General features: G+C 42.6%; 1 protein-coding gene across 1 annotated transcript in view; it reads right to left on the reverse strand.

The window, feature by feature from the left end:
* Positions 1–407: 407 nt before the first annotated feature.
* Positions 408–22,130, reverse strand: part of KDR (kinase insert domain receptor (a type III receptor tyrosine kinase)) — a 30,557-nt gene continuing 8,834 nt past the window's right edge. Inside the window, exons 11-30 of the mRNA XM_010574570.1 lie at positions 21,677–21,797; positions 20,962–21,070; positions 19,876–20,220; positions 18,809–18,955; positions 18,524–18,655; positions 16,741–16,847; positions 16,205–16,340; positions 15,811–15,915; positions 14,487–14,600; positions 13,166–13,254; positions 11,279–11,435; positions 9,689–9,789; positions 8,222–8,344; positions 7,968–8,079; positions 7,471–7,570; positions 7,249–7,354; positions 5,223–5,374; positions 1,694–1,790; positions 1,497–1,585; positions 408–627 (exon numbers count right to left, since the gene is read on the reverse strand). Coding sequence (XP_010572872.1) covers positions 408–627; positions 1,497–1,585; positions 1,694–1,790; positions 5,223–5,374; positions 7,249–7,354; positions 7,471–7,570; positions 7,968–8,079; positions 8,222–8,344; positions 9,689–9,789; positions 11,279–11,435; positions 13,166–13,254; positions 14,487–14,600; positions 15,811–15,915; positions 16,205–16,340; positions 16,741–16,847; positions 18,524–18,655; positions 18,809–18,955; positions 19,876–20,220; positions 20,962–21,070; positions 21,677–21,797 — 2,662 coding nt within the window. The remainder of the gene's footprint in view (positions 628–1,496; positions 1,586–1,693; positions 1,791–5,222; positions 5,375–7,248; positions 7,355–7,470; positions 7,571–7,967; positions 8,080–8,221; positions 8,345–9,688; positions 9,790–11,278; positions 11,436–13,165; positions 13,255–14,486; positions 14,601–15,810; positions 15,916–16,204; positions 16,341–16,740; positions 16,848–18,523; positions 18,656–18,808; positions 18,956–19,875; positions 20,221–20,961; positions 21,071–21,676; positions 21,798–22,130) is intronic.

The raw sequence follows: 22,130 nt of genomic DNA on the forward strand, positions 1-22,130 counted from the left end.
GGAAAATGACCAAAAAAAAAAAAAAAAAAAAAGAGCAGGGCTGTGCCGTTACTTCGTACAACTAGAAACACTTAAGTTGAATGTCGTGCTGCTGCCTGCGTCAGGCACACGCTCGGCATGTCACCAGGGTCCCAAAGGCCACCGCACTGCCTCTGCCACTGGGTCAGCACAGCCCACGCACGGCAGCCGGGGCTTTGCACCCTCAGCCGCCGGCACCCCTCAAGGAAGGCGCCTCGCAGCCTGGCATGGGGCGGTTTTGCTGCCAGATGCTCCTGCATCCTCTTGAGGAAAAATCAACGTCTTTTCTTAGCCTCACAGGCGCCGTCTTTCTATACATCAAACCTGAACACCACCGGCCTAGGCGAGGAAGGCACATTCCGGGGGGACCCGGAGCTGCCGGCTTCGCCCTAGAGCGGCGGGGAGGCGAGCGGCACGGTGCCGTCGTAGGGCAGCCCGTGAGCGCGGCAGAGCGGGGGCGAAGCCTCCCGGGCGCACAAGAGTTCAGTCTCCTCGCTGGAGTAGACGGTGGTGTCCATGTCGTCCGAGTGGTACCCTGACTGGTACCCGCTCGTCTGGTTGGAGGCTTCCGACATGACGGACTCATTACTCTTGCTGGGCACCAGCGTGCTGCAAAAAACAAGCAGAAACAGGACTGAGCGAGCTGTGGAGACTGTCTTCTGCAGGGCAGGTGGGCGACTCCTGCCGGCAGCTGCTTTCCATCACAGCAGCGACCAAAGCAAAATGGTGCACTTCACAAAGCTGGCTTCAAGCCTTTTTAAACGTGCATTTGATTATAAGGAGAGATCTTTTTATATGCCCTAACCTCACTAACACGTGAAAAAGATATTTAATTTTATGACGATACAAGCAGTTAGATTGCAACCACAGATGAAATGGAGAAAACCTTGAGAGGCTTCACACATTTCAGCTGTGGTGCAATCGCAACTGCAATATACCTTTGTTTGCACTGAAGTGGTCCTGGAAAAAATAATTCCCGAGAAGCTCTCAGAGAGCATACGTGAGGTTTCAGCTCCATGAACACCACTGTGCTTCCTGTGAACTGCACAATGAAACCCCTGTACAATGCTCTGAAAATACACCCAGGTACATCCTGAAAACTCAAGAGTCAGCTTTATAAAAAAAGAAAGAAAAAGAAAAAAAAAAAAAACTTTTTTTCATTGCAGACAGGCCCTCACAAATATGTTCGATTGTGTGTACCGGCTCAGTTCCTTCGAGGGGTGGTTGATGCTTTTGCAGCTGATAAATACAAGCCCTTTCTGTGGTGCTGGCTGATGCTTCCAAACAGCTGCATTACCTCTCCTCTCCTGGTACCAAATGTAGATAACCAGGCACACAGTGCACAATTTTTCTTTGTGTTTTTAAAAATACAGTAAGAAAACATTTTGTCTTCTAAAAAAATTTTACAAACCAATCAGTCTTCTGACATACTGCAAGCAAAAGGTCATATTCAATCCTGTGTGCAGCCTGAGCCTTACCTAAAGGGTATTTTTACTTGTTTATCGCTCTCTTCCAATGTCTTCAGCTCTTCAGACGCAAGAACCATCCCACTATCTGTCTGGTTTTCCTGCAAAGGTATTAGAAATGCATTAAATGGAAACGGATTAAAAAACAAACAAACATGAAAAAAGACATCAACAGAAGGAAAAGACATACAAACAACAGACAACCTCACCTCCTGAACAACTTTTACAGTGGTTACCAATGGGACATCTTCAAACGTTTTCACACTTACAGGGCGGCTTTTTCTTTTGCTACCTTGTCGGTATTGACTGAAAAGAAAACAAAACAAAAAAGTTTTGTGTCCACTATCCACAACTTGGCTGCAAACAGCACAATGATATCAGAATCCTTTTATCTCTCTACAGAGAAGTTAATCCTTTTGTCAAAACATATTATGCAAACCTCAAAATATCCATTTATTGAAAAGGAGGAACAGCCTAGAAAGTGGCATGTTTCTGACCTTCTGCTCCTGACAATCTTGATCTCTGAGCAAATTCTAAGAAATGGCTTTGAGAAAACAGCTCCTTTCCTCAGTTACACTGGAGGGCTTCACTTCCTGCAAGCTTCACTTAGAAGTATAATAAACAGAGGAGCCTGGAGCACAGATATGTGTCTCTTCCTTTGGACTGCACTTCTGAGACCCCTGGCTGGACCTAGGACAACAACAGCAGACTCAGCAGACTGCCGCCCTTAAACCGTGGGGATCAGGACAGGGAGTGCTACATCTCTCTTGAAGGCTCTTCTCCAAAAGAAGTCCTCTGGTCAGGATGACATCCATAAAAAATATTGGACAAAAAAATAAAATTGACTTTCATGGAGGTACTAACACAGCAAACAAAACAGCCACCCTCAGCTTTCTGTCTAAGTGGATATGGAGTAAAATGGATGTTGTCCCAGTTAAACAGGACAAATTTGTGTTCCTAACAGCTAATGAAGAAAAAGCCATGGAGTGAGAAGAGAAACCTGCATCCGCTTGAAGCACAAAGCTGGAGACAATTAAGAGCATCTTTCATCCTGTTTCCCAGCTTTGAGTCTAGCTATGCTGAGTCCTGCCTATCTCCAACAGACATTTATTTAAACTGGTGGGGATTTTACAAGTTCCCTGTGTAGCCTGCTCAGGTGCTCAGTCACACTTTAGAATGTTTTTCAAATATTAAACCCAAGTATTTGCTGCAAATAGGATTTGTGCTATTGCTGGGGACACAGAATAATCAATTAGCATCCTCTTTTGAGCAACTTTTCATATACTGAAAACTGTTACTATGTTCCCTCTCCATTTTCTCTTCCTAGACTTGACAAAAACAGTGCTTTCAAGATCTCTGCGCTGACCATGTCTTCTGCTCCTGTTACTCTGCAATGGTAACTAATCCACTTCCCACCCAACACCGCCAGGACCAAGAACATCTAATGGACAATCTAGTCCACTTACCCTCCTGGACAACCTGACCTTGAATGATGAGAAGTTCATTCTACAACTTGCCGCCTTAGTCTGAAAGCTCCCTGTGTGCTTGCATTTAATTGTCCACACAGGCACAGAACTGCACGGCCAGGACTACAGCCAGGGGAATCCCAGCCTCTTGATCTGCTGAACAACCTCCCAGGTATGGGAGTCTTGCCTCTGCTCAGCCCAGATAAAAGTCAGCCTACATGGGCTACAATGAATGAGAGCCTCCCGGTTAAGCCAAGCTACTGTGCAAACAGGACCAGAAATAGTGTGCAGGCAGAGAGAGGCCACACGTGGAGTCTGACTCCTGCCCGGTGGCAGTGGGGGCTCAGCTGACGTCCTGACAGTATTTCCTGACATGTGTTTGCATTTTGTAATAGACTGTCCCATTAAAAAAGGGCCAAAAATGCCCTACAGAAAATCAAAATCCATCTTCCCTGCTACCCACCAGAACAATTATTCCCCCTAAAAATGAAACTTAGATTGGTTTGATTTGATTTGCTCTTGACAAATCCATGCTGGCTATTTTTAGTTACTTTATTTTCCTGCAGGCATTCACCATTATTTATCTGACTGTTTATTCCAGGATTGTTCCTAGGATTCAAGTTAACTTGATTTAAGAGCTACTCCTTTTCTGTTCTTTCTAAAAACAGGCATTATCTTTACACTTCCTTACATCTTCTTTACCTCACCTGACTGCTCTTAATGACAATCTTTCAAGGTTCAGAAATTGCATATCTATTTTCTAAACCAAATACAGCAGATGTTAGGAGGTCCTGCTGCTTTTAATTTACCTCAGCAACCTAAATATTCTTTAATATTCTCTGTGTTTTCCCTGTGCTTGCTTTTCATCCTCCAGCTTTGATTTAGAGATTGTATTTATCAGCCTCTCCTCATAATTAGTACTTTTGTGAAGATTGAAAAAGACATTACCAAACAGATCAATCTTTTCCACTATGTGTACAGCAAGATCCATGCCTACAAAATAATTTTCAGCTACCAGAAGAGAAGAATAAAGCCCCTAAGCATGTCTTAAGCTCCCCACTCTCTGAGCAACCCTGTCACACTGTAAGACAAGAGAAGAGGTTCAAAGTCTCTTTAAAAGGTTGACAGATTTTACTTCCATTCATAATAGGAAGTGGGGACCGGGAAAAGCCATATAGGAAGTAGTAGAAGTGGAAAATAAGTGCGATGTTTTCAGGTTTAAATCATGCTTTTTTGTCTTTAAAATTTATACTTTGGACTGCCCCACTACTAAAACATGGGGTTGAGAGTTCAGCTTTAGGACCATAAGTTCAACTGAAGTGTGAAATGCACTGTGCCTACCTGGTCTTTCCCAGGACCACACAAAAATGTCATCCTGCAGTACCCAAAATCACTGGGAATTTTGTCTTTGGTGGATATAATACAAGCAGCAAGGGAGAGGGCTCCACTTTGTGGAAACCATGTGAAACCTGCCAATAGAGTCCATCTCTGCCCTGATGGTTGGATCCATCTCCTTCTATCTTTCTCCTTCTTCTGAGATTACAGCAAGAAACACAGCGGTCCCAGCATCTAAGTGGCTGAATTTGATCTTAGGCAGCACTAGATGAGAAAATACCTTTCTCCCTTACACCCCATGCTTGAGGTCCTCACAAGGTCCAACTTAAGTCCTGCTTAAGTACATTAGTACAAACTCCTTCCCGGGGAAGTCACCTCTGCCACAATACCCAACAGCATCTACCACTATTGGTCCATCGTAGATGGCCCAGCAGCCCACCAGAAGCAAGCAGTGGACAAAAAACAGTGACAACACTATTTAGGTCGCATTCCCCTTGCTATCAATTCATGACCTATTTACCAACATTTCACTCTAGGAGGGGAAATGGCAGAGAGGTTATTAATGATAGATCTATCACCATTAATATCTTAGGGAGCTGCAATACAAGAGCGTGAACACAACTGATTTGAATCAGTAAAACTTTGTATTCGTTCTTGTTCTTTAAAACTAAATAACAAATACTCTTGTGGGTTTTTCTGAGAGAATACAAAATCTTGAAAGGGTAGCAAAAAAAAAATTTTACAAAAATCACTAGCATTTTGAGAGATAAGAAACTACTTTTTGCCTACAAAATCTCTACAGATTCCTTCTTATCCCTATAGAGGAGGTTAAATATGGACCAGGCAGCTGAAGTCTCTTCCTTTCATTTCCCCTGCCCCCACAGCTTGAACAAAACCTGCCCAGAGGCCCCAGTAGGATGTCCACTATATAAAATACCTAATTCCTGCTGTGTTGTCATAATGGAATTTGGGATCACAGACTTCCTCTTCCTCCCTACAGGAAGCAGGTGAAGTTGGGAGAGAAAGACCCGAATCCTCTTCCATATTCAGCGATACTGACAAAGGAAGGACAACGTAGTCTTTACCATCCTGTAGAATGCAGTGAAAAAATACAAAAATTAAATAGGCTACAGAGATACACAGACGTAAACAACTACACACACGTACATGGAGAATGCATCTGTCCAACAGTGCTACCTTGGTTGTTTTATTAAACTATGAACACTATACCACCTTTGCAGGAGCAGCTACATTAAAAGAAGGAAACTTAATAAGAACCACTGCCAAGTAGTTTTAGATTAAAAAATTGAGATTTTTATATGACATCCTGTAACATAATGTATAAACTGAACTTTTTATTGATGTCTTTGAAATAAAAAATGTAGTTTTTTGTAATGTTTGAATCCCAATGACACAAAGAACATGGACCTGAAGAAAAAAATAACCTTAAACTGAAATTAAGACTCAATTAGACTACAGTGTATTAATCAGAAAGACTAAATTAAGCATAAGAAGTAAATGAAAAAAAGAAGGAAATGGACATAGCAAAACAGGAAATTTTCTATCAATACTTTGGCATCTAATTTGATGTGAATAACAAGGATAGCACTTTTAAAAATTTATTCCGCATGTTAATATTTCTGCTTTAAAATATAAAGAGAAAAAATGGATTACGCATCCTTCAGTACTGCATACCTATTTATAGTCCCATAAGAAATCCTTTAGTAGATTCCACCTTTTCTCTAATTTTTTGGCATCTATCCCTTTTGGATTGCAATATGACAAATGCATAATTAGCTATTAGTTATCAGACAGTAAATCATGTTTGTCTTTTATAGTTGCAGAACACTACAGTTCATGACAAGAGGGTCTAAATCATTAGCAATCCAACCATATTAGGTTATGGGCAAATATACACAAAGTATGTTCTGAACATACAAGGAAACACTTTTTTTTACTGTGAGGGTGACTGAGCATGGGCACAAGTTACCCATAGAGGTTGTGGAGCCTCCATACTCAGAGATATTCAAAAGCTGTCTCGACATGCTCCTGGGCAACAGGCTCTAGGTGGCCCTGCCTGAGCAGGGGGGGTTGGACCAGAAGACCTCCAGAAGTCCCTTCCGACCTCAGCCAGTCTGTGATTCTGTGATACATAAGATTCCAGCTGCTCTTTAGGAAAGTGAAGAAACGCTATCCTTTCTGAGTTTTGTATGCACAGAAGACACGATAGTTTGGAAGGGCAGGTAATTCCCATTATTATCAATAGGTCAGAAAGGCAGAACTCGTCTAATAGGAGAGCACATGGCCAAATCCAGCCTCCTTCATCCAATGTGCTCATATTTATTGCCCTGGCCTTGTCCATTTCCGCAGTACAGGAAGAGGGAGCCACAAGATGGAGAACGTGGGAGGGAGGCCCATGTACCCCACCTGGACGCAGTGGGCTCTCTTACCACAATGTCTGCACACAGGACAAGTCCTAATACACTTATCTGCATGAAGCTGCTGACAGGCAGCGAAATGCCTGTATCCTCGTTTTCCAGAAGAGTCATTAAAAGCATTGCAGCCCACATCCTCACATATGCTAAGATATCCATCTTTGGCACAGTAAGATCAACAGGAGCTACCTGCCGAAATGCCTCTGCAGTATGCAGAGAAATCATCAGCAGAGCAGTGAATTGAGCCTATGCCAAGACAGCTAAGTAACCACAGCGGTGGTGTCATGCCTCGCTGGCAGGGCAAGGCGCTTTTGGTTACCACAACAGACCTCTGCAATCTTCCCCCCCAAAAGTCATTCTTCTCTGCAAGTTGCTCCAACTGCTGGTCAGTAACGTGAGCAGTGGAAGAAGCCCAGGCTCCCCAATGGCTCCAGTGGACAGTACCCAACTACAGGATTTCGTGGTGGCTGGCAGGACAGGAGGGGTTCAGCTGGTGGTTTTAGGAACCAAACAACACATTTCACGTACCTGACGGACATTGGCTTGCAGTAAATTCCCCAGGTGCTCCACCAGCTCTGAAAAAGTTGGTCTCTGCTTAGGATCTCCGTGCCAGCAATCCAGCATTGTTTGGTACCTAGAAGGACAAAGTCCATTAAAATATCAGCATAAAGAAAACAGCACCTATTGCTTCCTTCAGCACCTGCTATTATTGTGGGGTAAATGTGGGCAGCTGGAAGAACATTTTCTCACATTTCTGGTGTTGTATAGTCTGGTGCTCTCATTCTTGTTCCTTCTTTCAGTCTTCTGCAAAATTCCTCATCAATTTTCACTCCAGGGTATGGCGATGCGCCTAAAATGAGAGCAACGGTAATTTTAATGCATTAGACTCTTAAATTCTAGGATTAATTTTCAAACAAATAATTCGCTATGGCCTGAGTTAATAAGGTAATTCAGTATATTCGGATGTACAAACAATTTATATTTATGATGGAAACAGCAACTGATTGAGTAAATGAGGTGCATCATCACATACTGAAATTGTATGAAGAAGCGTTTCAAGTCCATGTTCCTACATTTGCATTTTTAAGGAAATTTGAGTATTTTATTTTAGTGGAGAAAATAAACAGGAAATTTTCAAGAAGTAAAAAAAAAAAAAAGGTAAAGAGGATCCAAGAATACTTTGACTGTTTTCTTCAGACTCTGTTGTTTAAAATTTAAGACGGCTCACTAAAATTAAAGTAACTCACCTAATGAAAATATTTCCCATAGCAGAACTCCAAAGGACCATACATCACTCTGAATGGTATATACTCTATCAAAAATGGTTTCTGGTGCCATCCATTTTAGGGGTAGTCTGGCCTGAAAGTATTTCCATAAACAAAAAGGTATCACAGTTTAGCAAAACATTGAGTTCCCACAAACCCATTTAAGGTGAAAAAAAAAAAAAAAAGAGTCCTGACTTCATATTAATTCTCTCTCAAATTGAGAATCTGAAACTTACATCTCCTTTTCTGACGTAATCTGGGTCTTTGTAGATGTCTCGAGCCAAGCCAAAATCACAGATTTTGACCACGTTATTGTCTGACAAGAGGATATTACGAGCAGCCAGGTCCCTGTGGATGCACTGCAAAGAGAAGTAAACAACTTCACATGCTGCCTGTTGTCACAGCTCTGTCCACAGGGCTGATCTCTTTCACATATGTGCTCTCCTACCCTCAAAGGCCAGATAATTCCTAAAACCTTTTAAGAAAAAGAACCTCAGCATCAACATTTACTGATTTTAAGTGCTTTTTTGATGGTCACAACTGATTTGGCTCAGGGAGGCTTGTGCTCCCAAGTCCAAACTACATCTGTTTATCCGCTATACAGAAAGAGCCTTTGAAGTTAGCTAATTAATTATCTTAAGAAGCTGATGCAAAACAGTTTGAGATCTGATTACCTTTAGATTTACTTAGGTTCACTCAAATCTATGTACTCTGCTTTCTCTTTGAAAAATATACTACACTAAAACGCCGATTTGATTCCAACACAAACTAATCTTGACTACAGAGAGAAAAGTCCATGTCTTTACCTATGCAGAACAACAGCTTAGCCAACAACCCAAAGATGTCAAAACTCAAGCCTCAATAGCTTGAAGTAAAAAAGCCAGGCTCTGAAAGTGGCTGCAAATTTGCTTCTAGTATGGACTAGAACTGCAGATCCTGGAAAGACATTTTTACATAGACACATCAACCAGGATGTATGAAATGTAGGCAAATGCATGTTTTTAGAAAAGACTCTGAAGTCTGCTCTTGAACACCTAGCCTGCACTCTAGAGCTGTGTTGTATTCCCTGCTTCTTTTTCCTTTTCCCATTTCTAAGTACTTTTTGTTCCTATACAACTGCAGGCACTTCCTTGCTCGTGCTGGAATTTACATCCTTTGAAACATGTACTATACGTATTTAGGATCAAACCACGGAAAAGCATTTCTAGAAGGCAAAAATGCAGGTGAGGTGCTATTGACTGCCAGGGTGTCTTTGGCAGGAGACTCTCCAAGGAGTCATCCATGAAGTTTCACAGGTGAGCATTGTCTCTCCTCACACTGCCCCTCCAATCCCACTGCACAAGTTACAGGTGACCTCCTCAGAGCAAACTCCTTTACTCTAGTTTAGGTCCAGTTACCAGGGATTTGTCCCTAACTCCTTTAATTGTCCTTTTAAGTCAGCTCCCCTCCTCCAACTACTTAATCACTCTTCTATGAATCGGTGACCCATAAACCTTATACAGATCACTAACATTTGTGTCAATAAATGCATGGGCTGTTTCACTCTGTAGTATTAATGATTCGGGTATGTCTTAGGGCAAAAAGAAAATGTTGCGGATGACTGCTAGTCCAAAGATGAACATGCTGTTTCCTTCTATAGACCTACAGCACTATTTCCTACAGTCAAATAAATAACATGCCACTCTTCCTGAGAAGTTCCTTACTTTGCGTGAAGCCAAGAACTCCATCCCCCTCGCCACCTGGAAGCTATAACAGATGAGGTCCTCCATGGTCAAAGGGTTCTTGCAAAGGTCTTCAGGACCAGCTGCAAAGAATCAGATGACAGTCAAACATGCCCTTTGTCACGGATTTCACCCATAACTGCTTCTTAGGTAAAAGTCCATCTTAACCTTATGCCACATTGAACCGGAAGAGAAAACCAAGCCCTTTTTTGGCCTGTATAATTATCAGTAACAACCCATTCTACACCAAACTAGTCCTGTGTAAAATAAATTTTGAGACGATGGGTTATACCCCAGGCCTCCTTGCTTATTTCCAGAGTTCCCACCAGTGGAAAGATTTGCAAAACAATTCCAAAAGAAAAACAACCAAAACTCAGCTCACAAGTTCCTAGGACAGGAAAGGCTTGCTGTGGTTTCAGCAGATGAATTTGGAAACCGAAGAGAGGGAGGCCCCACCTAGTCCTTACGGGGGAAGAATATGCCATGGGGATAGAGACTTCAGTTTGGCAAAAAGCCCTCCTAATTTAGGGTAGAAGAAGCCTAACCTCATTCTCTAGTGACCTGGAGGAATAATGTATTCAAGTATCCAACAAAGATACAGAGGCATTTAGTTCCTGCTGAAATAAACAACTTGATGACTTTGCCCAGCTCTTGATTTTAAGACAAAATTGAAGAACTACAACACTGGTGGCTAAACCCCTCATCTCAAGGCCTGCTTTAGGTCTACATACTTCTTACAACATCCCAGCTCAGAGGGTCAGTGGTTATACCAGGGAGGTCTGAAAAGGACCAAAATGGTCTGGAAATGCATAAAGTGCATGCCTGAGATTACCTATTAGGATTGCATTGAAACCACAAGATCATCCTCCCTGTTAACATACTGATGTTTTTCTTTGCATTAAATGATTTTCAGTAGAAGTCGAGGTACAGGCAGTTTTGCTACGGCCTCCCTTGTGACCAGTCTGATCCTACCACTTGCTGAAATTAGTGGTTTTTGAAATATGCTGGCAGCACTGAGCACTTTGTGCTGTCTCTGCCAAAGGAGAACATGGCGAATGTATCAGTGAAACTGCTGCAGAGAGTATGTATATCCAGGGGAGGCTTTAAATGAGTGGATAGTTCAGGTTTCCTGTTCCTGACAGACCACCTGCGCAGTGGGAAGGCAAATCAACCTCTCTGCTAATAAGCAGTGAAGCAGATGGCATTTCATGATATTTAACTTCTGAGTAAACATTGAGGAAATTCAGTTAGCATCCTGGCGCATCCCTCTTTGCACTGCCTTCAGAATTGGTGCTCTGCAATTTTCCCTGAAGACACTAGGATGTTAAATAGATGGATCCCCAAAAGGCAGTGCACTAAAAATGCATCCTTTTCAGGCAGGACAGTACCTGGGATTGGGCTGAGGGGTTTGGGATGCTGGACTAGATAATCCATAGCTCAGGAGCTTTGGTGATCCAGGAAATACCCCGCACACAGCTTTGAGGGAGCTTTGGAAATCACACCGTCCCCAGTGTCCCTCATCAGCCCCCACCCATGACAGCTGTTCCAACACCAGGAGAAGATATATCCTACCGTCCTCCTCTTCCACATCACTTAGGGACCGCTCCTCCACAAAGCCAGAGCTTGCTGAGCTCTGGCTGCTCGTGATGCTGTCCAACCGTCGCTTCAGGTCTGCGGAGACGTCACCAATATAGTTCTCCTTCCCCTGCCGAAACCTGGCGCTTTTGGTCTAGAAATGTGAGGGGAAGGTGGGAGAAATCAGAAGCAGAAAGCATGTCAGAAGCTTCCTCAGGAGAGGCGATGATGGTCCCCATGGTCTGTGCCACAGGCACCACTGAAGGCAGGGAGGGCAGCCCAGCACTGGCATGATCGGCCGCTCCGCTCCAACCTGGCTCTGGTTGGGGCACCAGGCTGGCGCGTTGACAGCGCTGGCAAACCCCAACCCATGGCCACGCAGGCTCACCAGCTCGAGCACCCTCTGCTACTCCACAGCACTGCTTTAGCCTGCTCCTGCGTCCTCCCAGCTGCCCCCCCAGAACATCTCCACGTGCTGGGGAATAAATAAATGCACGCTGACGGGCTGGCCTTCTCAGCCCCTGGTGCCCACCGCTTGTGAAGCATGCGTGGATGCTGCCAAACCCCCTCTCATACACTTAAGCCTCTCCGCACTGCTATAGCTTTACCTCCCACTGCTGCAAAGGCCCTTCTGCTAAACCTCTACCTTGGCCAAAACCCTGGCAGCCCTCAAAATCTGATTTATTTCCTTCTTACCCTAAGCCACCGAATGCATTTAGGGAAGATGCCAGCCCCACAGGCTTCCTCCATCACGTTTCCATTTTCTCCTGCTTTGGTTTGGTGACTTTTCTCCCCTGGCAGGGCTAGTTTTTTCCATTGCCAATTCCCATCCCCACCACTTTGTGTAAGCAAGGGTCAGCACCCTCGTGAAAGCCTGCCTCTTCCTTCAAGGCCTCTCAGATATTTGTTTATCCTTTTTACCTCACAAGAGGATGCAGCGAGTTGCCTTTGCCAATATAAAATAGTAAACAATGACTCCAAGGATAAAGAAAAATAACCCCCTGGAGAACCAACAAGCAGTTTGAAGAAGCTCTGATCTAAACACAGCAGCTGCAGGAAGACTCAGGTCTACCAGCGTGCCAGAGCAGAGCCCAGGGGCCTCTCTCTTGGCTGTGGGTGAAAAAGGGTAGGGTCCTGAGCATGATGCTCAGCACTGGGTACATGCAATCACGCTCTTCATCCAGCAATCTGACCCTCAGAGGGAATGGATCCTCCCAAGCCTCTCCAGATATCAGACCTCCTCTCAGAGGCATCCAGAAATGAGTTTGAAAATGCCAGCCTCCATCCTCCTTCTCCTTTCAAACTGGGGTGCAAAGAGGGGGTGCTGTGATGGAGCTCCCCTTGGCAAAGGACTTGGGAGGTGACAAGCTGAACATAAACTCATGAGATACATCAGTTATACAAAATGATTAACAGAAAGAAAATGTATAACCTGATTCAGCAATGAGCCAAGGGGATAGCGGAACAGATCATCACATGATAGAAGATACCTATGGATATCTGATGGATAGACACACTAAGCAGGGAGTGCAGTTATTTAAGGTGGTCTGGAGCTTAACTAAGAAAGGAAAAAATTCAGGCTGATAATCAGAAAAAAACTTCCTGACAGATATGGCCAAGTGTAGAACAATCTGCCAAGGGAAATAGTGGAAGCCCAGTTCCTTTGCACATTTTAAGCTAACAATAACAAAATAAGTACATTGCAGGGGCCAGGGGAAAGACTAGATGACCTCTGATGTCTTTGCCATCTCTCATTCCCATGAGAAGTACTAGATATTCAGCGTCCCCAAGGATTGCCACTTCAGTCTGCACTAGAAACAGAAATATTGTGTGTGGAAAAACCCCACCAAATCAAACATTATACTGTTAACCTTGACTCCTTACCTTGTATGGGACAAATTCACTCCTCTTGCTCCGAAGGTAGGCTGACAGATTTCCAAACTTGCAATATTCCACGATCACCATGAGTGGGCCTGTACAACATGTAAAGCAATTCTTTAGAAAGACCATTTATATCCCACCTTATCTCACAGCAACAGTTTGTGGCTAGAAATACATACATTTCAAAAAGCATTCTATTACCCAGAAGTTTTTAAAAATACCAGTAATAAAAAAAATAATAAAATCTAATCAAAGCAGGGAAATGATTCCTTTTCTGCTGTATAAGAAAGGAAAAGAAAGCACATACTTTTGAAAATCACAGGCCTAATTTCATATGTGAAAATGTATAGTGGCATGCTTATACTTAAAGTGCCAATAACTGCCGATGCTAACTGACACTGTAAGGATGCAACATACACATTTGAATGAACTTCAGTGCAATTAACTACTCATCTGCAATAAAGTACACACATAATTATCTATGCATTTTTGTGCAGGCAGTCCTAAAAAACTTAAAACAGGAATCTTGGTTTCAGACATAGATGCTTTAATGTACAGTCCAAATGTGGTATTTCATGCTCAAATTGCTTCATATAGGCATATGCTACAATGATAAATTTCCATCCTAGGTTCCAGATACTGGCCATCTCTATTTTGTTATGGAATAAACAAGGAAAGAAATATTTATGGATTATGTTTCCCTCAACTACTGCACTTCTGTCATGGAACTTTACAAATTAAATTCTGATCCCACAGTAAGCCAACAAGTCAGCTTCCCTGAAAAATTATTACTGAGTTACTTTACACTGAATTTCTTCTAAATTAGCGTGCAGTTTCATTTGTTAAATGAAACATCTGTCCCCTATTATAAAATAAAATATGTTCATCCACCCAGAGCTGGACTCCAAATTGCAATCTCCCCTCCTACACACACACAGAGGTACCCACAGTCCATCCAAAGCCAGGGAGGGAAGTCACAACTTGCAGTTGCACTGTAGCCTGTGACAAGAAGACCAACTTTTAAAATCTGGTACTAGGCTCAGACCCAAAGTCTGTTACATATGGTGTGTCCACTATAAAAGTGGATCTGACGGACAGAAAAGCAAAGTGATAGAACAACTAACAGATGGAGCTGGATGTGGAACTCAGGGCTTCTGAGCCCTTATTCTGCCTCTGGACCTGCTCATTCTTATCAGAATTATTTTTTTTAAAAAGAAGACTATTTCTTCCAACCCTTAATTTTGAAACTCAATTTTCTATGCAGAAGAAATGGCAGAAATAGGGTTTTCATTAGCACCTTCCTGCCCACTGAGAAGTTACTCACCTCCTGGCTTTGTGCAGGCTCCAAGTAAATTGACAACGTTGAGATGATGGCCAATATGAATGAGGATCTTCAGCTCTGACATAAGTGCTCTGTGCTCACTGTGGGTTGCACCCTCTGCAGAGGTAAAACAACACAGATCAGGAGCATCACAGACAGAAAGTTTTTCCCCTCCTCTGTGTTCTCTTCTGTTATTTTTCCAGCCCATCTGGGAAGTCTTGTTGGTTGGTAGCCTGGGTCGGCTATGCTGCAGGACACTGATGAAAGCTAGGCACGTGCATGACAGGGTTGGTTTTGCTCTGCTTCTCAACATTTTCTGAAGTTTGCCAAGGGCAGTACATCAGAAGAGGGACAGAAACAATCCAGATCAGCAAACATCTTTTTTCCTACAGACCTTCTGAGCAGTTTGACCCTCCCAGCCAAGAAGAGCTAGAAACATTGTCCCATAGGCATTGCTGTGGTCCACGCTAAGGGTCCAATGGGTCCACGGACTTGGGGACTGGGCCGAACATGCCTGACCCTGCAGCCTCACCAAAAGCCTGGAAACATGGCTGGTCTCCTCATCCCACAGGGACAGAAGGGCAAGAGGAAACAGTTGAAGCAGTGGGGAGGGAGGGGCAGAGGAGGCAGCTCTCTGCAGGCTGCCTGAGCACTGGGAAGCTGGAAGGACAGGGCTTTCCAATTTTTATTGCCATTACTGTACGCTCATCCCACTGCAACGAATCTGCAACAGGTCTTGCCTACGCTTTTGACTGCTCACACTGTACTGTCAGAAATCCCTTGGCTTTCCCACACTTCCTCCAGTACAGCACAGGGTGGGATACAGCCCCCGGCTGCTGGCAGCCCCATTTTGCTGCCCAGCTATGTCCTCTTCGGGAACAATGTGTCTGGGAACCGCAGCTTTCAACTTTTCTGTGGTGAATGCAAGGCACTATAATATGATTTAAAGTGAGGAGAAAGCTGTTCAAAACTAAAATTCATTTTGGAGCGTGTCTAAGCCATTGTCTGAGACTTGCAGAAAGCTCCTCACCAGGCTGCATAAGGCAAAAATGGACAAGTGCAAATTGCTTGCAGGAGCAAGTTTGTATTCTGAACCTGAGCAGATCTATAAAGCAATGGCTAAGAAACCATAGTCGCATTGCTCCAGTTATCGATGAGGGAAAGGCATGTACTTTCCCTAATCATTGCTTCTTAATACCAACTGTTAAGCTAAACTTGTATACACCATTGGTATGAACATTTTGATTTTTTTCTATCTACTGGTTATAGTATTGGCGATTATCCCTATATTGTGTATTCAAGGTGAAGTTTTAGTCATCATTTTTACCTTTAAGCATTTTGACTGCCACTGTTTTGCAGGTAGCAGTTTTGTCGATCCCAAATGCATCCGCTTCTATGACCTGGCCAAAAGCTCCACGCCCAAGAGGTTTACCTTGAAGTGAGAAGATGAACATACTCCAATTTATTTGCCTGGCACAGTAGGCAAAAGATGCAGAATAAACAGCAACTCTAAATGAAGTTTGTGTATCAGAAATTAACAGAGGGCTGATAATGGGGAGAGGATGCATTATATTCTATTATATTCTATTATATTCTGTGGGACCACAGACCCACAGGGGGTCCTGCATCAGGGCAGCCCCATGGCAAGCCAGGACCTGAAACATCCCCCAGCACAGGGCTGGCTGCAGTATCACTAAACGGCTTGTGCAATGAAGACGCACCTAGCTTTAGCCGGTCTCTGGGAAACTCCCACTTGCTGGCATCATACGGGAGCCGTTCACAGTGCTCGTCTATAGGGACTTCATCAGGATCCATGATGATAGACAAGTAGCCAGTCTTCATGTCCCCTCCACTGGCCTGGAAAATGGTATTAGTTGTAGTTGCACAGATTTTTTTTCTGGCAATGTGCAGGCAAAGTGCCATTTTCTCACTTTGTAGTGTTTCACTAGTTCCCAGAAATACCAGGCTACCATTTCCCTACACCATGTCATCATGAGTGTGATCATCGTTAATTACTTGCACTTTTTTTTAATAAACAAAACGAGCTGAAACATTTTTTTCTCTTGCAAGGGCCTGTTCAATTAAAAACAAATTTCTGTGCCCCCGGTTCCAGGCAAGAATGTTACGGCATGGAGAGAAAAAATGTGTCTGTTGATTTAAGAACAATGGGAAGAAACAACACAAAAGGCCTCAAGTCAGCTCTCATTTGTCATGCAAGACCAGTGCTGATAGGACAGTACAAGAATTTTTTCATTACCCGCTTAACAGTCCGGAGGATGATTACAAGAAGCAACCAGAAGAACATGGCAATCACTGCAGTGCCAACAAGGATAATGAGCTCCAGATTTGTTTTCTCTTCAGCGCCTGGGAAGAAATAAATGAATATCTGAGTGATAGTTGGAAGCGTATTGGTTTTGTTCATTCATTAAAGTACATAATGGAGGTCCTTGTTCTGAAGGTTCGTTTTAAAAGTGCAACATGGAGCAAAGAAACGAAAGCAAAACAAAACAAAAAGCTTGGGTTTTTATGTTGGAATATTACATTTAGTTTCATGCTGCTTTACACACCACCCGATTTCTTAGCATCAGCTTTGTTCCAAGGACAGTATCTGGACCTTTGGCAAATATAAAAAAGTAAAATCTCACATTTTAAAAAGAAATCATTGTTTTAAAATACTCAAAATGAATGACTCTTTCTCCAGAAACTGAAAAAAACCCATCATATAGTAAATAAAGTGCTGTAAGAATGACGCAGAGAACAATCTCTCTCTTGTCTCTTTAAATGCTTCAGCTGGGGTACAAAAACCCATGGTTCTACAAGAACACATGAAAATAAGGTCTTATTTACAACATCCCTTTTCCAGTAAAATAGTGTCCAGCAGATACCTACCACTTGAACATCTACTAATGCGCAGGAGCAGCTCTTTTCTTCAGCTCCCATTTGCCACATCACGCTCTTCTATTTCATCCTTTGCACCATACAGATTTTCCTACACAGTAGCACACTCCATTGCATGACCCCAATGAGCTGCACTATAAATTTCTTGGAGTGAAACAGTATGTCCTACACAGATTTTCAACTTCTACAGACATGCCCCAGCCATATTTACCACATCAGCTGAAATCTACATTGATGTCAGCTGCAGACAATTCCCACCCCATGTAAGCATATTGCCCAACATCTTAATATCCTAATGGGACCTATAAGAATAACAGGATACTGCTTTATTACCTTAATGGAACAACGGAATGGACAATCACCCTGACTTATAAGACAGAGGTTTGTGAAGGATTCAGTGACTAAATTTTGCAAATGTACTAATATCAACAGTAATGAGCTTTTAGTTCGAGGCTTCTCCTTGCAGCTCTTGGTGTAAAGTCCATCATGGTTCCAGCTACTTAGACTGCAGACGAACCTCTTGTTAGGATTTATTGTTTATCATTGTGAATTTCATTTCAGTGTGCCACAATAGGACTGCAACAAGTGAGAGACGGGTCTCAGAAATGCTCGTTCAGAGCTTGGTGGACTAAGGATGGAGTCCCCTAACCCAAACCCGCTACCTGTTCCTATCACTGAAATGGGACAGCAATCACAACAGACTGCACAAAGTCTTCACTCTGTTTTTCTTAGATGCTGTTACAGCAATGACATAGTTTAAAAAGTTAAACTGTTAAAAAATATAGTATGACAATTATATTACCAAGACAATAGAGATGCCCCAGGATTTCTGCGGGTTTAGGTAGGCTCTGTTGTATAGGTTTGCATGTAATATAGACTGGCAGAATTTTCTTTGCGACTGTAAGATAGATTCAGTTTTTCTTGAAAAGCACTAAACAACATTGTGGAGAAGAAAGCGTCAGCCTCAACAGCTGGGATTATGATGGCTATGACAGCACCCAAATTGAGCTTGATAGGAATGGTCATGACTTTTCACAAATCTCATGGTGTATTTTCAGCTCTCCAATCAGGATAGCCAGTAGATTTTCCTTTTAGTGATTATAAAGATTTCATGCACAATCTGGAAAGAAGCTAACACTAACCTTCCACTGAAAAAAAAGCCACTGCTTTTCTGCATCCAAGGACGTTGCAGGCAAGGCAGGTGTATAGCCCTCCATCTTCTTTCCTCACTCGACGTATGGTGAGTGTTTTGTTTCCATCTTTCAAAACAATACCTGGAAAAAATCGTGATTCTTAGTTCTACTACTTTTATGCCGCTTTGTGTTAGAAATTCAAAATGAAACTTTTCATAGTGAAAATCAGCAGTGAGTCCCATAAAAGAAAGCACTTAATTGATAGAAAATTCATAGCAAAGGAGCAATCCTCACCTGAATCTTCAACAAGGGTTTCATTATTTTTAAACCACATGATGTTTGGAGGCGGAATGCCATTCGCTGTGCATGACACTTCTATGGTTTCACCAATGTTTGTTGTTTGATTTTCCAGATTTCCTACAAGTGTGGGTGCCATGGGCTCTGTTCATTTGAAAATACAGAAAAATTACTGACCATTAGAGGAAACATCCATTTTTGCAGTAATACCACTTGATGACACTCTACACGCTTGGCCCAGTAGCAACTTCTCAAATCCTTTTATAACACCAACAGCCACAGTGTTCATATAAAGATCATAGTTAAACTTCCACATGACGTGAAAAAATGACAATAGCCAAGAAAATTTTAACACTATTGATATAATCTGCTTTAGGTGGTTTAATTTGTAACTGTTTAAACTGCTGAGGGAAGAGGGAATAGGTGAGAAATTGCTTCCCTCACATTTCTATTTCCAGGGTCATTACAAGAAGTTTGATAGTGCTGGTCCATCCATTCAGGACAGCCCATGAACATGCATAGGTATTATCCTGAATCTGCCTAATCAGCCCAGACATCTAGGTCCCAAAGCAAGGTCTTCACTATTTGTGTGAAAAAGCTGATTGATTATCAGCTTGCATTGCTTGTGCCTGAATACCAGCATAACAGTTTTAAATTACAGACACAACTTCAAACTCAAGAGTCAGTGACACAAACCAGTAGCATTAATGCTATGAATACACACATGCTTATACAGCTAGAGGGAAAGATGTGTTTTGAAAAGTAAAACTGAGAAGTTATTGAGCTAAACATATACTATTATTTGTGCAAAAGCCAAACTCATCTCCTTGCACAGTACAGTGGCTCGGTCAGTGTTTCCTCACTGGTACTGATGAAATAGTAAATCCCTGCTGCCCAGACAAGCCCCAGACCTGCATGTTACAACAAATGGTCTAAATCTATTTAACAAACTGAGTGCACCATTAAGCCAACAGATGCAGGGCCTGAAGATACCAAAACCTGACACTACTGCAGTTATTTTCATACACAACCACCCATTTTGGTTCACAGTAAGAGATCTGTACCTTGAACAGTGAGGTGCTTCACCAGGCAGTGCTGTGTTTTAGCCTTCTTGTCCTGAGCAATGCAAACATAGTCCCCTCCATCCTGGAGGGAGATGTTACGGAGGATGAGCTCTAGGGTGACATTTTCACCATTGGTATTTGAAACTGTTGCATTCAGCTTCTGGAGAGCGTTGAGGTTCTTGCAAACAGGCATGGGCAGCCCTCCAAAGGGAGTCTGTGAAGCATGAGCACTGAGTTTGTACCATGACAGCTTCTCAAAGGTGAATTTGTCTGCCGTGCATTGCAAGGACATGTTATCCTTCTCTGTGAGTTGATTCCGAGGCTGGAGGTTAATTTCAAGACCCCCTGCAAGTTAAAAAAATAAAAGAAATTCCTATTAGGTTGCACATTTTGTTGCCAACATTAACTTGAAAAAGCCATTTTACAAATATAGCCTTATCCTCATCTTACCCAGTTGTAAATAAGGACACAAAACACTGAAAAAAATCAATCAACCAATCAATCATCTAAAGAGTACAATCTCATTAAAAACAATACATTTAAAATGGATCAAAGGAATGTATACAGGAATGTAATGAATACAGTTCCTCTTCGTGCAGAAACTTACAGCCACCTAAGATGATTCTTAGCATTATTTTATAGTCCATTTTTAGATTTGGATTCAAATAATGTTTCAGCATGTGAATATGGGGACTGATTTTCAAGAAGACAGAAGCTGTTTGCCACTGCTTTTGAAAACGTTCATCTTAGCTTTTACAGTACATCTTTACTCATTTTGTGACGCTACCATAATTTCTCTGCAGCTCTTTTAAGTGACTGCAAAAGCCCAAAAGCAATCACTCTCAGGACAACAGTGCCCATTTTGCATTGTGTTCACAGGACTGCCACTCCACTGATGCCAGCAGAACTAATCCCTTGGCTGAAGTTAGGTGGCGGCTTTCAGGGCTGCCTTAGGTAAATCTAAAATCCTAAAGGATTAAAGGATTTTATAAAGGACAGGAATCGGACAACGGCGTTGAAGCACCTATCATCAGCGAAACAGATGAAATAATGTTAACATGACTGTCCTCCACAGGGTATACTTACTGGTCACATGAAAGGAGATAACTCTCTCACTTGACCCAGCTCTGTTTGTAGCCATACATCTATACAAAGCAGATACATTCGCTGCTTGAATCACAAGGGTGCTCACAGTCTACAAAAGAACAAACAAGCAATTTCATACCATGTCAGTGCTAAAGTACATATGTGAGCCTGACCAGCCCAACAGCTCAGCAAAGTGCTCTGCAGATATCTGCACAACCAAAAATCCCTCCAAAGCACAAATCCATGGCACAGTGGGAGCACAGTCCCCTCCTGACATTTACATTTTTGTCCTTAAGTGTGTAACAATCAGGCAAAAGAAAACAAGAAAAAGCAGCCTGCCAGAAGGCAGACTTTAGTACATGTGTTAATAAATGCTGCACCCACAACTTTTACGCCTCTTCAGTCTCTTCAGCTTCTCCCTATTACAGTTAATTGGCAAGATTAACTCACCTAACTTCAGACAGCTAAAAGGTAAGCATTGAAATCTAAGTTATGTTCCTCAATGCAGACTCACTTTGGGTCAGTGTCTAAAGGACTTCAAAGTGTGTATCTCTGCCTATTGGCTTCAGTAGGAGCTTGCACGACTAGCTAAGAGTAGATCCCCAAGTTTAATGATAGGTGAAAAGAGTCTCATCTCTAGTGATATATTTCCAGACACGTGGACTGAAGAACAGGGCTAGTCATCCCCAGCCAACAGAAAAGAAAATCTGCTCACCTTTGTTTTCCCAGCAATAGTAACAACTCGGTGCTTAATTTCAACCTGATTCCCACCCTTTCTCTCTGAGATCACTTTCCATTTCCTGCATGCATATGGATTGGCTCCCGAGCGAACTTTCCTGAGATATAAGTAGAGACATACACATTAGATAAGATGAATATTCGCCCTTCAAGAGAGTGGTTTTGTGTTCTCTTTATAATATGCAGATATTTGTCAGTAAATCAGATGCATCACCGGCCACAGCCTGCATCTGGGAGGGAAGAGTATGATTCTGGAAACATTTCTGTTAAACCGCGCCCTATAACCTTCTGAGACCTTTGTGCTCCGTAAAATAAGGAACCCCCCAAGCTTAAAGGTGAATTTCCTAATTAATCTGCCTGTGTCAGCTCAATCAGGATGCTTGGAGGGAAGCAGCTATTCTGGGAACAAACCTCCATTCATAAATGGATGA

The sequence above is a fragment of the Haliaeetus leucocephalus genome, unplaced genomic scaffold, assembly GCF_000737465.1.
Source record: "Haliaeetus leucocephalus isolate CR32 unplaced genomic scaffold, Haliaeetus_leucocephalus-4.0 Scaffold439, whole genome shotgun sequence".
Lineage (NCBI taxonomy): Eukaryota > Metazoa > Chordata > Aves > Accipitriformes > Accipitridae > Haliaeetus > Haliaeetus leucocephalus.